This window comes from Chlamydotis macqueenii, chromosome 1, assembly GCF_036417535.1.
Source record: "Chlamydotis macqueenii isolate bChlMac1 chromosome 1, bChlMac1.mat, whole genome shotgun sequence".
NCBI lineage: Eukaryota > Metazoa > Chordata > Aves > Otidiformes > Otididae > Chlamydotis > Chlamydotis macqueenii.
This window is the reverse complement of record NC_141556.1, coordinates 77084818-77102771: the sequence shown is the minus strand read 5'-3', so window position 1 is coordinate 77102771 and position 17954 is coordinate 77084818. Positions and strand designations below refer to the sequence as shown.

Here is a 17954-nt window from a genome sequence, read left to right as displayed (position 1 = left end):
AACTTTTAGTGTTATTAACTACCAAGTGTCAGAGCCAGGGTGTCTTTGCTACAGCTCCTGAAGAGAAGAACATACCAGGTTCTGATTTACTGTGCCCAAAAAGAACGGATACAATGACTGGAAAATATCGTGTGGTAACAAAGCAAAAAGAATACAACCTGGAGTTTCTACCCACCTTTTGATCAAAACTTTCAGGTGTTAAGTAGAAGTTGTGAAGTGGAACAAAATAGTCTTCAAGGAGACCCATGAGCAAAACCAAATAAACACCATCTGCAAACTAAATAGAAATACTGATGACATTCCTAGGTGAAAGCATGTTTTCAAATAAGCATTCCCAAACAAGCAGAACAAAGAATGCCTGGCCCAAATTATGTACTTTGATTTCTACCACTGTCTCTTGCTAGCACAGAAGTGTAAGATGCTTCAGGAGTCACAAACTGCTCTTTTCAGGCATAGCAACGAATTGACAGCAAGAGTAACAAGCGTTTAGGGCTTTTTTTCATCTGCTCTCTGGATTCACCTATATACCCTTGCAATCACCAGTGCAGTTGAGCAAGCTAAATTAGTCTTCTCTTTAGAGACTGTTGATATAGCTGCTTTCTTGTCAGTTCTCTAAAGAAAAGAAAAAACCACAGGATATAAGGCTTTCTCCCTGCATCTGATAGCATTATTTCCCCTACTCTCATTTCCTGAACAAAACAAGGAAGCCCATCAGCTATCGCTACAGCGTTAACCCATGCAAGATCATGTGCCAACAACTATTTAAATTACTTACATATAGTAAATAGCTCTAAGCAGAAGAAATTAAAAGCAATTCACCTGGGAGTTATCTACAATTTGTACTCCTTAGTTGTGCAGAGTATTTGGTCTGAATAGGCAGGGTCTGAAAACAAAATCTTCTTTATCTCCAGCCAGTTATCTATTTACTAGGCTACTGAATACTTTGGAGTGAGGTTAGAGTATGTATGTCTGTTCTTGCTTTTTTTCGAGTTCATTTTATTTGGTTGAGGAATCTTGCCAACTTCACTACAGTATTTAACAAAGCTTTTTCAATTTAAAATTAAAAAAACTTCCTGGGAAACATGTTTGCACATAATATACTCCCAGTCCTACTACTACAGCAGCTGGTGATTTAAACCACAACCTCTCTTAAGTCATGTGCGTTGGACATTCAAATCTCTGCCCTTGATCAGAACTTGAAATTAAGTCTCCTCTGTCACAGGTAAGAAGTTTAACTTCACAATTTTTTTTCCCAAGCCAAAATAGATTGTTTACAGTTTCAGTAAGTACTAAATAATATACTAAATACTTTCAGCAATACTATTCAGTATTCCTACCACATAGGATGACTACTTACTGGCTAAGTTGGGGTAATGTTATGTATTTCTAAGAGACTTCTCACTTGTGATCCTGACATGGCATATGTGACATCCTCTAACCTTTTCAAAAAATAAATTGTTGGGTACTTCCAAGGCATTAAGCAACAATTTCTTGTGACAGATCAGATCCAGTCACCCATTTATTTCAGCAAAGCTATAAAATAGCAGTGAACAACTGGTATTAAACTAAGCCAGGCTCAAACCAATTACCCACACTCCTGGTATAATTCTCTAGAAGCTGTGCTTATTTTTTTGCTGAGACAATAAGATAACCATCTCTCCACAGTTCAGTGAACTCTGGAAAGACTATCTGCTTCTGCTTAGGCAATCCCATGTCTGAAAACTGCTTAATTTTATCTGTAAAGTGATAACTACCCCACTGACACTGAAATTCACACTTAAGGTTTCCAAGTATATTTGTTACCCAGTTCTGTGCTAGAAACAGAGAACTCCTCATGGTGCTGGTGGTGGCTGACAGTCACCTCTGCTAGCTTTAAACAAACTAACCTGGACACCACTGACAGTCAAGCCGTCACAGTACAGGAGCTCCGAGCCATTAACCCACCCCGCTGAGAAGCAAGCACAGTGCATGTGCTTGCAAGATAGCAGGGTACAGAGGAGGATATGAAGGCCTTTGCTGCAACAGCAAAATTGTTTCCAGTCCCACTTTGATGTGATCAAAGCTAGCACTGATACCTCTATGATGAACTGCACACTGCAGTCTGCACTCCTCCTGAGAGCCCCAGGCAGCCAGCTATTAAGAGCTTACACCAGTTCATCATGAACCCTCACAGCTAGAAAAGACACAACCCACCATCCACCCATAACTATAGCAACTGCTTTGCAGCGCTCCACTTTGATCTGAGAGACAAGCTGCCTGAAATCCAGCTGTATTCTACAGTCATTAATATAGCCCTATTAAACATCCAAGAATTTCACCTTATAATACAAATCAACAGCACCATGAAGTACATGTAAACATGAGTAAAGGAAGCAAGCATCAGTGAATGTCATTGTTACTTAAAAGACAGAGCCATGATGCCATAAATTACCGTGGTCAAAGATAAACAGTGCCACAAAAAGGTTTTATGGAGCGAGGGCCTAGATTTGCAATTTACACAGTTAGATTACATACAAAAAAAACCAAAGTCTCCTACCTGGGTTTCTAACTCGGTTACTTCCAAATTCAGTTTATTCAAGTGTTTGTTCACAAAGGTGATCAGAGACTATAAAAGAAAACACCAGAAACAGTGACATTAGACACTACAGTCAGCGCCTGTTGAAAGGGTTAACAATCTTTTGAGGCTTTTAAAAAAAGCCTAATAAATATGCATGTGTGCTATTTGCTTTTGCATAAATAAGTTCATAAAACTGAAAACAACTCAGTCGTATAGTCATTTTTGTTGCACCATATGCCAGAAGTCACCAGATGGTGCTATTACATACAGCTTACTCGTTATTCTTCCTAGCACATAAAGCATACTTTAGTGTTGTGGGAAAAAGATGTGATGACATTGGTTCTTTTGTAGGTTCTTTGTGAAGATGACACAAGCAGTAGGTGCATTTACTGTCCACGTCAATCTCTTCAGGTTCTTGGAGAACATCCACTGCCTGGGAGCAAGGCATCAGCAGCTCTGAGCTGTGACTCCCAAGAGAAGATGCCAACAGTACACTGTTCCTCACACACCTCTGTTCCTGGAGTGATGTGTGCGTATCAATCAGCAAATTACAGTCAGCATGTAACCCAAGTCTGGCATTTCTATTCCCACAGGACGCAGACATGCATGATTCCGCTACTATGAGCCAAATACGTGCTCATGTATTAAAGCACAGAGATCTGCCAGCCAGCTTACAACACTTCCAAAAGGAAAACAAGAAAAGCCTTGGCCAAGGCTGACTGAAGCCAACGAATCCAGGTATTACCTGGCTTGGAAACAGTGATCTTTGGGGGATAAACACTCTTTTCACTATTTCAGAATCCTCTTCTGCTATTTTCTAGATCTTCCTGGGTATCTTTCCAAAAGCATAAGATAAAAAAAAGTAATTTAGAAAATGAAACTTTAATTTCATTTTTTACCTTTTTGACTACGCTGAGTTTGTCTGGTGCATGATCAAAAAGTGTGTCAAAGGCATCACGCTCTGGTTTTAGTGGGGGAAAAAAAAAAGAAAAATCAATATACCTCCAACAGCCAAGTATGGGAACCAGATTAAGTGCCCCAAGCTTAAAGGTCTTTATCAGAAAGCGACGTAACAGAGGCTCAAGCTAAAAGTTATCATTGCATTTTGGTGTTTAACTAAATGCCAGAGCAAACTCCCCTGGGATTTTTAGAGATAACTGAAAATAAACATATAATTCACTGATTTCTCTTTTCTGCCATTTATAATTGGTACACAAAATATGTAGGTGGAAGAAAAATTAAAAAGAAATGAATAATTTTGACTATGCCCCAATCCCAACTTAAGCAATGAGCTGAAACATCACTTGGTTTTGATGCAGTACAGCTACAGTGGCAGCTATGGTTGCATCCACCACTCCGTGTCAAAATCAGATATTCATATTATTACTTTAAAATTACTGGTAGTACCCCTGACTTCAGTAAAGTTTAAAACCAAACACAAGTAAAATCAGATTCAGCAGTGTATGAAGAGCAAAGCTTACACACAGTAAATTTATGTTTAGATTTAAATTATGTTTAGACCTTCAAAGCATCGTGTAACAATATCTAATTCAATCTAAAATCTACTATATCGGTGCAACATGTCACACTGTGCCAGCTCTGGGCTGACTGAAATTTTCCAAACACTGAGTTTTTTGGATGACAACTGTCATCATCAGGTAAAATAAGAAAAAAAATTAGAAATCTAACCAATTGCAGTTGCATTTAAAAAAAAAAAAAAAAGAAGTGTAAAAAATGCTGGAAAAGTGTGCAGGTTTTAAGGTGTTAAAATTTTCAACATAGTTTTTAACAGTTTTTCCAAGTTCAAATTATTTTTATTTACGGAACACGTATCATTTTCCTACTTTTCTGTTGTTAAATAAACAAAACATTACCCAAATTCTTTTAGAGAATTTGGGTAATAGAGAAGATATTTACTATTCAAATTCCAAATTCCTCGTATCTGAAGACACATTACTTAGCCCCTATAGCCCCTTGACATTACTTATTTTCCAAGTACCTTATTTATTATTAATATAGATACTCTGCTGGAGTGGAAATGGTAGTGTTCATATATTATAAGTAGGGAACAGAGAAAATAGATGACTTGTTCTTCACACAGCCCACATCTCTTTGGTGAGAAGTGGTGACTTAATGCCACTAACAAAACGAAATGCAAAAAGAGAAGCCTCTTGGCAGCAACACCAAAAAAAAAAGAAGTTTTTTAGAAGACCAGATCTACGGTTGGTAAGATCTAAATACTAAAATCTAGTGAACATGGAGGAGGTAAGATACTCCATGCAAAGGAATTAGAGAGGGCTGACTGGTCTCTGAAAGTAGACAGATAAACAGAGCTTTCTTAGATCTCATACCATACACCGTTGCTTCAGTAATTTTCATGTATTCATTTATATATAAATTAAATGGTCACATTATGAAGAAGGTGTAACTCTTATTGCTGGGAGTGGCAAAGATTTTTACTTGAAAGCCTTAACAACAGTACTAGGAAACACTGCCCTGTGTACTTAGTGCCTTAAGTACTTAACAACAGTACTAGGAAATATTGCCCTGTGCAGCATTTTTGCTATTCATTACTCACAAATAAAAACAAATCAACAGAGACCAGTCTAAAGAGCACAAGTGGTATACTGGTTGATCTGGTTCTACCCATTATGCTCCACATCTGTGTGGAGTAACAAAACCTGCCCCTGCAACACATTCCAACCTGGTGGAATTGCTCAATCCATTCTCTTGATCTGCTGAAGAAAAACAGACAAGATTTCTGTGCCTGACATAAATTTAAAAACATTTCAGAGACAACAACTTTTTTACTTACCAAATCTTCCCATCATCATCCTGCAAGTCAGAGCATTCAAAAATATTGGGTTAGTTCATGAATAATCACTTTGAAAAGACAAGACCATGGGCTTAACGGGCCTTTTCCTGCAAGATGCCGAGGGCTAACCACTCCTACCAAGTCAGGAGGCTGAGCATGTCACAGACCAGACCCAACGTGCTGCAGGAATGTCCCGAGCAGACCACCAGTGATGTCAGGGAGATACATTTGAAATTAATGGAAATGCGTAATTATGTTTTACACATAATTATGATTTCTTATGCATAATTATTTTTATGACGAAGAGTGAAGAACAAATGTATTTCGGTGTACAGTTTCCACAAATATAGTCAGCACATGCTACATCACACAGCTCAGGAGGAGCAAGGCTGTCTATCTCATTTTAACCTGTTTTCTCTGAAGACAGAAAACATACATCAAATCTAGATATTATGTAAATAAAACTGCCACATATGAATTATATACACAGCCAGTGACATCATCAGACATATGCAGATGTTTATCAGCTGAGAATCAGGCTCTGATTTGCACAGAGGAATTTGAAATTATTCAGTCAATGTTGGATTCTGCTGATCATTGCATTTTCTGTAGCTATACTCACATCTGGCTATGCAACACGTTAAACAGTAAGCCTTTTAGTATTGTGTAATATTAAATAACTCAATAGAACACATGCATAAACACATGTATATCTGTAAATATCTTTCTTGGTCAAAAATGTCTAAACTCCACTCCGCAGATTACATCTTACAAACCACATCTGAAGGAGAGGAGAAGCTAACTACATTGTTCAAGAGCACATGAGTGAGGGGGGGAATTCTGGCCCACAAACCTGAGGCAGAGCTCTCTCATCCTACAAAAAACACTATGAGATCTTTAATGTCCACACAGAGATGTTATGATCTCATTTTTGAGCGTTTTCATCTGAAAGATCTTCCCCACTGAGCTAGCCACATGGTACTTCATTTATCTTCAAAGTCATGGAAAGCTGAGCCAACTCTACAGGGAGCCAACACACTGATAAACTGAAGGAGGGCTCATGTAAGTCCCTCTTAGAAGAGCTGCCTTCAGGCCACGCAAAGGAAAATTTTGGCCTTTATCTGCAGCCAAAGTGCATGTCTAGCCTTCTCCTTATAAAAAGGACTGTAAAAACATAAAGCAAAATAATCCATTGCAAAAAACTGGGGAGTGAAGAGGTTTATTTATTTAATTTATTTTTGCTGAGCTCTAGTCCTGAGGTACTACTGAAAACAGAGATCATCTCTCCTTACAATTTCAACAGGGTATCACTTCAGTTTTGAGAGGTATTTCAAAGAACTGCCTTTTGTCAAACTAATTCTTCCCAAAAAATATTTACATTGGCCTTTCACTTGAGAAAGGCAACAGCACTGGGCAAAAATTAGTTATATACAGCTACATCCAGATGGCAGGGGGAATAAAAAAAAAAAAGGCCCACAAAGTTCACTTTCAATTAACTATTAGTTAAAAGCTACTGGAACAAAAGAATGTCAAGAAGACACTTCTCCTTTGTAACATATTTCCAGAGACAAAGGTATTTCTAAAAAAAGCACTACATTAAGGGATTTTGTTAATTTAGCAAGGAGTGGGGCTAAGGGGAAGATTAAGTCTCTCTTGTCTTTGTAAATGGTCCCACATTATGCACACAGAAACTCTCAGAAGCTGAAGTGTTTTGTACTTACTCTGTCGTAGTGGTCAGCTCCTCTGTAACATGAGTGGTCTGAAGGAGGCCTTCGCGTTTCTGGAAAGGAAGATGGAGTTAGAAACTGAGACGTCATTAGTAAAGGAGAAGCTCATTAGGGGCTCTGCACTATTCAGCATCTTTCAGAATCCCAGAGGAGAAAACTGGATAAAGTGCTCTCGCTAAGTTTTGCAGAGGTAGAGATGAAACAGCTGACACAGGAGGGCTCACTCCCAGAACAGTGGCATTTATCAGGCTGACAGCCAAATGGGTGTTTGGGAAATGTATATATATATATATTTCCAGCCAACAAACTTGCTAACAATTCCCCTCCTGAGACCAGAGTCAACATCGTGCCTGGAACACAAATTAGAGAGAGTTTGTCAGCCCCATCTTAAATTCCCCAAGGGCACTCGTTCATGTGGTGTCAACCAACAACTTGACACAATTGGCAGCATGGCTTTCCAGAGAGGTCTGGGGCTGAAATAACACGGACGGCTGCCTCCAGGCCAGGGCTCCAGTGTGCCGGTAAAGGTCTCCCAGCATGAAGGCGGCTCTCCTAGAGAAGACATGTTACTGAGGCCGCCAGCCACACGCTTGTCAGGAACACATCCACCAAGGAAACACAGGGAGCATGAAAACCTCAACTAGTGATTTCACAATGAACAGTATTTCCCTGTTGCTGGGTTTTCTCTCCTTGGGATAGTTTTCTGCATGCATAAGGAGTCTTCTACCCAACAGAGAGCTAGCATGTGACGAGACTCAGTTTCAGAGCAGCTTTATAACAGCTTCCTCAGCTCTGTTAAGACACAGCCCTCTGACAAAGGTGGGGCCAAATGTTTCTGTGCCTCTCCAGAGCTTTAGAGACATGGCACATGCCTCTCAGAGGCTGGAAGCGCTTTTACTCGACTCAAAAACTTTCTTAATATCTCTATGTGTCCCTTCCAAAACTATGGGATATAGCCTTATGCCTCAACGGATGAATTTCTTTCCTCCCTTCTCTACATTTAAAAGGCTGACACAAAGAGCTTAAATCTCAGCAGCCATCTAGGAACCATGTCTGTCAGAATGACTTATAGCACTGTTAAGAAAGCTGCCAGCTCAGGTACGCAGGCAAAACACCCTCCCAGGCACACGCTCCGTACACATATGCCATCTCAACCATTTTCACCAGCCAACCCCCAAACAAGAACTTATTAGGGAGAGTAGCTTTGAAGAGAAACACATCACATCCTTCCTCAGAAGCAATCTAAGAAATAAAAATTAAAAGCTAAAAACCAGCAAGAACTCCTGCCCTTCTACTCCCTAGCCAACGAATGAAGGCAGCATTGCTTTCTCAAGCCACCACCCAGAGAGCCTGGCTGAAAGGACGGTGGGAGCCGTGGTCTCGCATCGCTGCGCTGTTAAAGCTCCGTGCCTGAGCTAGGCCCTGTGCTGGATGCTGCCAGCTGGCCAAATCTTCACGGCCCCTCACTTCCCTATCATGCATACAGATCATCCTGCTCCCCCGAGGGAGCCACGGGAACAGCGCCAAGAGGTTTGGTGAAACAAGCCAGGATGACAGCATGGATGGAAAAATGAGGAAGCATCTGACAGGGCAATGTTTTTTTGCATATAAAACAATGTTGTCTTTATTCCATCCCATCATGTCTCTGCTTTATTAGCACAGGTTTCTTCCAGGCACCACGAATCCCGGGGAGAAGACACTATAAACTGTGAACAAAAACTCAGTGAGTGGTGACTAGTAAATAATGCCAAGTACCTGATAAGAAAGAGGAATGGATGCCAACACTGACTCCCCAATAGGTGGAAATGGCAGCATTTCTGTGTAGCCCCCTCCGAGGCAGCTGAGCGTGCTGCTTGCACAGCAAGTCTAGGTCCCTTGGCCTTGCAAGCCAAAAGCAAATGTCATTGTTTGATAAAACTTTCATTCCTCACACCACTGCCATCAGACACATTTACTCTTCATCCTGCCTTGTCTCTGACCTTTCAGTCTGCAACTCAGACTACAAGGGAATTACTGTAAAAATACCTCAGATCTCCCAGCCGCACCAAGGTGGGACATGCTGCAATTTTAAAGAGAAGGATGAGGAAAGCTAGATGCAAAAAATGGCAATTCCTGAGCCTTGTAAAAATAACCAACACAGTGAGCCTTAAGAACAATTTTTACATTTATTTCTGACAATGTTTTGATTTTCCTGAATTAGGATATTTCTTCATCATGCAAGTTTACGTTTCAAATATAGAGTCAGCTGGAAGAAAAGTCTCAGGATTTTCAGTTCTCACTGGAAGCACGCACTGAAACCACAAAGTTTCTCTCCTCCCTGCCCCCACTTAGAAGAGCTGGAACAACAGGCACACGTTGAGTGACACCAATATTAAAACATCTATCATCTTAGACTCTTAACTCAGCACTTGGAGTAGCTATCAACAGGATCTTAACTAGCAGACCCACCTAAACCCTTGCTCTGCTAGGATACTTCACGTATAACTTGGACATATACTGCCATGGTTACAATATTTTCTATTTCACATGAAAAAAAAAAACCACCAAAAAAACCAATTCTGGAGGTTGATTTCAAAAAGGTTTGAAAATAACTAGGTTTCAGGAACTCTGCTGTTGAGAGGGGCTCATGGTGCCCATTATAAAATAATATAAACAAGAGTGTTTTTCTGCTGAGTTAGTCTTATAGTTGTTCTAGGTAATACTGATAAATAGATAGACAGGTAAAGGTTCTTCCCGTCAAGGAAGGTAAAGCAGAAAGTCCTCTCCACTTGTGGGTTTCTGTTCTGGTTTTGTTTAGTGATGGGGGGGCCTACGGTGGTGGCTTCTGTAGGAAACTGCTAGAAGTTGCTCCCCTTTGTTCAGTGGACTCGGCCGGGCCTAGGGCGGATCTGCTGCTGGCCAAGGCCAAGCCAACTGGTAGCAGAATGTTCTGTGATAACACCCCTGCGATAACGTATTTAAGAAGGGGCAAAAAAAAAAAAGGAAGAACAAGGAAGAACATGTGAAGCAGCTGAGCGGGGGCAGAGAGGGGGAGGCGTGAGTCTTGTGAGCCTTGCAGGCCTCACCCTCTGGCCTCCCACCGGGCGACCGACTGGGCCTGACTCGGCCCAGCCTGGCTACAAGAAGTGGAGAGGAGATGAGATGTGAATAAGATGTGAAAAGATCCTGAGAGATGTCTGCCTGCCTGTTGTGAAGATTTTTTCTTCTGAGAGGAACAGCTGCAGACACTAAGGTCAGTTCAGAAGGAGGGGGAGGAGTAATGTGGCTCCTGGCCAAGATTCCCCTGCAGCCTGTGGTGATGACCATGGTGGAGCAGGTTGTCCCCCTGCAGCCCATGGAGGTCCATGGAGAAGCAGAGATCCACCTGCAGCCCATGAAGGACCCCACGCTGGGTCAGGCAGATGCCTGAAGGAGGCTGTGGCCCGTGGAGGGCCCGCTGGGGCAGCTATTCTGGAGGGACTGCACCCCGTGGAAGAGATGACCCACGCCAGAGCAGTTTCACGAAGGACTGTGGCCCATGGGAGGGACCCCACGAAGGAGCAGGGGAGGAATACGAGGAGTTCTTCCCCCAACGATGAAGCAGCGGCATGAAACAACACGTGATGAACTGACTGCGACCTCATTCCCTCTTCCCCCGTGTGCCGCTCTGGGGGGAGGGGGAAGGTAGTAGAGATAATGTTAAGCCTGGGAAGAGGGATGGGTGGGGGGGAGGTTATCTTGTTCCCTGTCTCATTCTCCTGCTAGTTTTAGAAATAAATGAATAGTTTTCCCCAAGTTGAGTCTGTTTTGCCCGTAACGGTAACTTTAAGGATTTCTCCCTGTCCTTATCTCAAACCTCGAGCGTTTTTCTTATATCATCTCCCCCTATTCTCTCGGAGGGTGGGGGGAGCGAGAGAGAGACTGTGTCGTCTGGTCCTGATCGGGGCTGAACTACGAGAGTTTCTGAGCAAACTATACAGTGCAGGATCAAAAAAAGGATAGTGTATTGTTTGACAGATACAGGTCCAGCTACTGATCTTTCTCAGACTCTAAATTAACTACCTTTAATTAAAAAAAAAAATACAGCACCTTAGGAAAGTCTCAGTCTGTCACCTCAAGATGTTAAAGGAAGGGAAGGATTTAAGAAAAGGGCAGAATCACCACCAGTCTGTGGCAATCTTGATACTTTCCATGTAGCACAATGCTGTCATATCTCATTTTATGGGGCAGGGCACTGAAACTAGAGAAGAAAAAGCCCACAACACTTACAGAGGCTAATAAGGTATTCTGCATTTCCCTGGGATGGGCTATGGAAATGCACACAACTTGGTAAGCAGTAACTTGCTGAACCAGTATGACTCTCTTATTTTCATAGCATAAGCACAGCCCTTCTGGGCAAGAAGCACCTCATGCATCTGCACAGTGTGAGGATGGCTCAACAAAGTTGATAATGATAATCCTAAGTGTCAAAGCCACCCATGAAAGTGAGACTTAACTAGTTTTGAAAATTTCAGTGTGGGTGCGTTCTTGCACAATACTCCCACAACATCTTGCACGGTTTTCTTGCTGCGGGGTCAATTCTGCAAAGCATACGAAGATGTCACTTAACAAACTGTTGATTAATCCCCTTAAATGTATATTCAAGAAAGAAGAGGCATTTAAACTAAAATCTCTCAGAGCAGACATATTAATTGTGATCTAGTTTGACAGAACCCTAATCATTATTTGGATCGGCAATAAGAGATAATTTAAAAATGAATTTATAATAATAATAATAATCCTCTTAATAATAGTTGTCTTACTTGGATTAGGAACAATATTAACCTCATTACCATTCTTCTGTTTGTCATTAGTATAATAAAGGCTAAGTAAAATCCATTTAAAGAGATCTGTTACTGAACCAGCACGTATTTTAGACTAATTATGGATACTGAACTACAAAAAATAAATTTAACAAACTATAAGGCAAAAGTTAATGTTCCAGAAGAAACATGCTTCAGTTTATACTGTGTCTTGCTTTCCACTTACATAAACAAAGCTGAAGAGTTGAAGCTTTTCCTAGCAGTGGGATAAGGGGGCTGAAACAAGCCTCCTCTTGCACACGGCCAGCTGAGGTGGGCTCACAGCCAGCAGTTACCATGACCACCTCCAGCACTTCAGGCTCTAGGTCCAAGAGCAAGAGCTTACAGCCTCTCGAGCTTAAATCAACTATAATTGTACAGTGCTCTGACACCTTCAGGCACTCCCTTAGGGACACAGGAGTTTCTCTTTCTTTCTTTCGGTAGTTTCTGTCAGCCTTTATCTCATCCTGTCTTCACCTCTGCCTTGTCTAGTCTCAAGACGCAGGGACTCTGGCGAACCAGATGCTCTCAGTAGGTGTCTACTCTATATCCCTCCAACAGGAAAAGATGTGAGAACATCTCCACAGCCTTCCCTCTGCTACAGAGGTGGAGAGTCTTGAAGCCTGAACTAAGGATAAGGAAAGGGAGGCTTTACCTCTTTATCTAAAGTTTTTTTCTGACTTATCAGTTACAGAAGACACTTCACTGTACTGGGCAGGAGATTTCTAGCATCAGGGTGTAGGAGGACTATTGACTACCCCATATTTACATTTTCCTCCTTTCCTTTCCAAGACACTCAAAAGAAATTTTAAAATAAATTAGTCTCCTATTTATGTTCACGTTACTTTATACCTAACTCACCATTCTTAAAATGAAAGAACTACAGCAGCCTGAAAGCAGTTCAAAATCACCTCTTAAAGACAATACCTACATTTATTGTCAACCAGGGAGTATCCATCAATTACTCATTTACATCACACCCTGAGCATTCAGGCAGGTAGCCTGGAAAATGCCATTATTTAAATGTAAAGCAAAATGAGGCTTGCCTAATCAACCACCATGCAATCGCATCTGGTAAGGCGATCCACATTTGCAAAAGAGAGTCAGAGACCACTTTATCTTCTTTATCCTTGAAAGGAAACCTACTACAGCCTGACAGCTGTAACAGTAAATGGCACGTACAGAAAGCATTTCCACAGCCTGCTGCCAGCAGCTGAGCCTGCCTTGCAACAACAGCGCTGAGCACCACAGCAAACAGCCAACGGCACAATCAGATACCAACTGGAACGGCTCTGCCTGGTGTTTCAACAGCTGTTGAGAAAAGCTGGGTTTGCATGCTACAGACCGTACTGCCACAGGAGCTTCAGCTGGGACAGAACACGAGATAAAAAGCAAGAGTACCTATGCTCTGAAAGCAGAGTCTTTGTAGAGTGAAAGGAAATGGTCAACACCAAGCAGAGAAAGGAATAACTAGAGCAATATCTAGGGCAGGAGGGAAGAAGTCAGGGTTCCTCAGGTCAGATCTCTTCTCCGTATCTGAAAAGCTAACAAAAACACAAGGCTGTGAAAGGAATGATGAAAGTGTATTAGCATGCCAAGGAAAACAACATGTCTAAGTCTGCATAATAAGTCATTGGGGAAAAACAACATCAGTAACAGGCTTCCCAGACTAGGGAGATTCCACGTGCTGTTTGTGTTTCAATGGCTTCCATACAAAAAATGCATGGCAAAAACCTTTTACTGAAGTCCCAGAAATCATGGGCACAATTCTCTCTTATACAAAATCCTATCATGTGTTTTCAGCTTGATATTGCAGTAGCAAATGGTAGACCCAAACATATTAAAGATACAATGTTCTCAGGATCACATTTAAGCACACCAAAAATGCATTCCCAGGACTGAGACTCACTAAACAACCGGGATAAGAATTTTCTAAATGACAAGGGATCGGGGGGCAATGGATGGGAGCAGCCCAGTACTACAAAATCAGAGTGATAAAGAACCATGGTTCTGATCAATTTCTCTTATGAGGTCACACTCACCCGTACTACTACCACTTGTACAGACACATGTTCAGGCAGTCGAATGGGTGCCCGGAAATGCATCGCTAAAGCTACCAGAAGGTGAAGAATGGAAATCAGATTCTTGCCATGAATTGCTGCAGGGAACAAGGAAAAGAAGGTAAATAAAAGAATACTGAGGCCTTATCTTAAACAAACAGCTCTAGGAAAAAGGTAGTGAAAAATGCGTTTGGTGAACACAATCTTTTTTCTTGTTATCCTTCCTCTTTTTCCTAAGTTAACAAGGCCTCCAATATAATTTTACAGGTAGCAAAGCCTAGATTCAACCCTCCCTTTAAGTTACATGCCTAACTCAGGAGTCCAAACACTCCAGCTCCCTCTCTGGTCAATGAAGACAGGCAGACTCAATCACTTGCCTTTCAATGTAGTGGAAAGTACTGGATAATTCTTTTAGCAGACTTCCAAAGTGCTAACACAAGCTTTCCTGGCTGTAAGAGATGAACTCCATCCACTGCCTAGGTGAAGGGACTTCTCAAATTCCATTCTCACTTTTCGGATTGTAACAGGCCATGCTTGAACAGAGAGCACTTTCTGCTCAGTCTGTCAGAAGCTACATCCTCCAGCAGGATGCAGGAACCTTTTACTCTCACTGTGACGGCCTGAAGGATTAGACCATCCTCTAGTACTTGAATGACTAATACATTTCTCCTATCCGTAGGGATTCAAATTCAAGAAGCAAACAAGAAAGTTTCTACTGAAAGCATATCCTTAAAGGGACAAAATACTTCAATTATCCCATAGCCATGCACATCTGTCCTTAAACAAAGACCACTGAAGAAGGTACCAGTTACAATCCATACACAGATGTGGTAACACTCTCTACATAAATAAATAAATAACTTTTAAAAACACACTGCATCACAGAGAATATGATCCACCTATTGATTATCATGCCCTCCCTTGCCTGTGAAGCTGAGACAGAAAGCACAACAGAGTCCTTACAGTCAACGTTCCACTTGATTGTCCAGCCATGGGGTCGGAGCAAATCATGGACAGCTTCCAGGACCGTCTGCAACTTTTGTTTCTGACCAATTTCAGATTGCGTCACTTCTGCCACGTTCAGTTTCCGGTCAGCCAATTTTTCTGTATTTGAAAAAAAAGAACAAGAAGAACAAGCAAAATCAGATTAAACAGGGGGCTGGGTGGGAATAATGAGCACAGAGCACTGGGCAGAGCTGGACTCTGCTAGAAATTTTCCAAGAGAATGATTTTCCTCAGAAAGCAAAATAGCTGAAAGCAAACCTTTCATCAAAGTGTGACAATCCCAATAAAGCCTGTGATGGAAAACTGGTAAGGTCTGGCAGAACATTCTCATCAATCAGGTGTCAAAATATATAATAACTTTCAGATAGGCACCACGCTAGTAATAATATTTATTGTACCTCCCGTTTTCTTTCACTGCTGAAAAGGACTTGGCAGAACACAGCCTTCACCACACAAGGAACCTGGCACAGGTCTAATGGACTTTTCTAACAAGAAGTTTAATTTAGGACAAAAAAAGGTAAATATTGTGTGAACATTTACTTCAGCTTCATAAGCTGTATTTCAGGTTAGGTGAAGGTATGAATTTAAGCTAAAGCAAACTTTGCCTCCTCAAACCATCAAGCATCATAGACTTCTATAACCCACAGACTTGTACTGGCTTAGTGGAACTAATTTAAAGAAAGAAGTAAGTTGGTATAATCTTGTCATGTTGTTATGATAGTGTCACATCATGGTTGATTACTTCAAGAAATGAATCAATTCAGGAAATTTTGTAAAATGCCATTAATAAAATTTGAATTCTGTTTCTGTGATATAATTATTTCTTGCCAAAGTCACAGATAAGTCGTTCTTCTCTTCGTCTGCATTGTGACCCTTGCCAAAGACACAGGAGCTGAATTTCTCTAAAAAGAAAAAGAAAGTGAGCTAAGGAAGGTGAGGTAGAGTCCTGCAGCCACCAGGGCAGTGGGAACAGCTGATCTCTTTTCTCCCTCCACCCTGGGGAAAAAAAATTATCAAACTCTGCTGCTGGGACTATGAGGTGAGAACTGGTTGGACATATTCCAGTTACTTATTATTATCATTACAGTCTCTAAAACAAAATAAACATACTTTACCAAAACTGTTTCCACAAAACGGGATGGGCTTCAACTCTAAAGATTCTTTCAGAAACATTTCAGAGTTGTCAAAACCTATTATTCCAATAATGGAAATATTTCTGCTCTCAAGTTTAAAAGTATGTTTCTTCTGGACATTTTACCTAGCTGAAGATATATATATTTATTTTTTAAAAAGTGACAGAAATACAAAAGTACCTTAATAACCCAAACAGAAGAGACTTGCAGGTTATCAACTCATAAATACTTTGAATATTTTGACTGTTTCTATCAATCTACTGACTATCAAAACATGCAAATATTATTTTAAATTATTTTAGATGTTTTTTAAAAATACATACTACAAGATTCATTTTTTGGCCACATGTTATGGCTCCTGTCTATTCTCAGCCCAGGTTAGCTGCCAGTCAGCAAGCAGAAATTTATTTCCTTTCACCATGACATCATGTGTACCGAGCAACTTTAGCCTCTCTGACTGGCACTACTTGTACCTTGATAAAATTAACCAAACAAGGAGCTCCACCTCAATCAGTCAGACAGCCATGTGCTCATCTCTTACTCCAAACTGCTTCAAAATAAGCCCACTGACAAGCTGTTGTCTCTCATGGTTTTTTTGTGTCTGTCTATCAAGACAGATCTTCTTGAAACATCTCTCACACACAAGGAATGACAACTACTCCTTGAAGTTTAATGACCCTACTTTGTTAGCATTTCCTGCAGGCATCAGAAAATAAGACTTGCACAACAGAGGGCTGACTTAATTCTGAGGCCTTGAGCATCAGGAGCACCACCACAAGCATGACATGCTTTGCCTCTTGCATCAACGAGACAGCATGAAGATGGATAGATTCTGTAATATAAGTCTTGCTGAAGAAACCAAGACACCACTGAAGAACAATACAAGACTGAGGCTGAGTTGTGACAGTCTCAGTTCAGGGGAGAAGCATTTGCTCCCCAGTCAGAGGCCCAACAGGAAGAAAATGAGGAAAAAACAGTCCCATTGAAGTCTCAGGCTGCACGATGTACATGCGTACCTCTCCTCCTGTAAGATAGGCTAAGTCAAATTGAGCTATACATGTATGCATGTATGTACAACTGAGCACTTTCTAAACGTCTGCAGGCCAGAGGGTGGAACCATGGCCTCCACAGGGAGCATAAGAAAGCAGTGATACACAAATAGCTGACAAATAGCTGCAGTAAAATGCACAACCACCAGCTCAGACAACAGTGTCTGTATGTTAAGAAGTACAATTGTATTCACACAAATACTCCCCAGCTAAAATTAACTCTACACCCCTGCTCTCCACCATGTCTGGAGGGTCCCAGCTGCAGTCTAACCAAGCAGTGTTAAAAGTATTCTTGTTTTGTTCCTCAAGTTATTTTTGAGGAGTTTTAATTGCACACAAAGTTAATTGTTGTCAACCAATTTTAAAAGCTTGTGAATGTTCACCAAAACACTGCAGATCCGTTATTTAAGGGTTATATGCAGAAAATTCAGTACACAGCATCCGCTAGCACCAGCAGAATTAGCACCACTAGGTCCTCTTGCCCCACTCTGACACATACATCCCACATCCCAGCCCACTCTTGAAAACATGTCATAAGTAAACTGAGAGCAGTCTGACTATCTGTCCCCAAGAAACAGTGTGGATTTACAATGGCCCTTGAAGCTTCCAGTATCTTTGCTAAAAGCACCCCCATAAATCATAGCATCATCCTAAGGTTATCTCCATTGTGCTTCCTGCATGAATACACACATTGCAAAGATGTAACGGGGTTGCAAAATCGCAATTGCTTAACTGAGGATATCCTTTCATGAATCATTCACATACGAGCACACATTATGAGTATGTGC

The 17954-nt window shown here is 41.2% G+C and overlaps 1 protein-coding gene across 4 annotated transcripts in view; it reads right to left on the bottom strand.

Moving 5' to 3' along the window:
• The window catches only part of PARVB (parvin beta), a 65443-nt gene that overhangs the window by 11080 nt on the left and 36409 nt on the right, over positions 1 to 17954 (bottom strand). For all 4 annotated transcript variants that reach the window (XM_086757577.1, XM_086757587.1, XM_086757605.1 and 1 more), the window contains exons 5-11: positions 14943 to 15083; positions 13962 to 14077; positions 7094 to 7152; positions 5373 to 5392; positions 3457 to 3518; positions 2537 to 2605; positions 176 to 277 (exon numbers count right to left, since the gene is read on the bottom strand). In XM_086757577.1, the coding sequence (XP_086613703.1) occupies positions 176 to 277; positions 2537 to 2605; positions 3457 to 3518; positions 5373 to 5392; positions 7094 to 7152; positions 13962 to 14077; positions 14943 to 15083 (569 nt within the window). The remainder of the gene's footprint in view (positions 1 to 175; positions 278 to 2536; positions 2606 to 3456; positions 3519 to 5372; positions 5393 to 7093; positions 7153 to 13961; positions 14078 to 14942; positions 15084 to 17954) is intronic.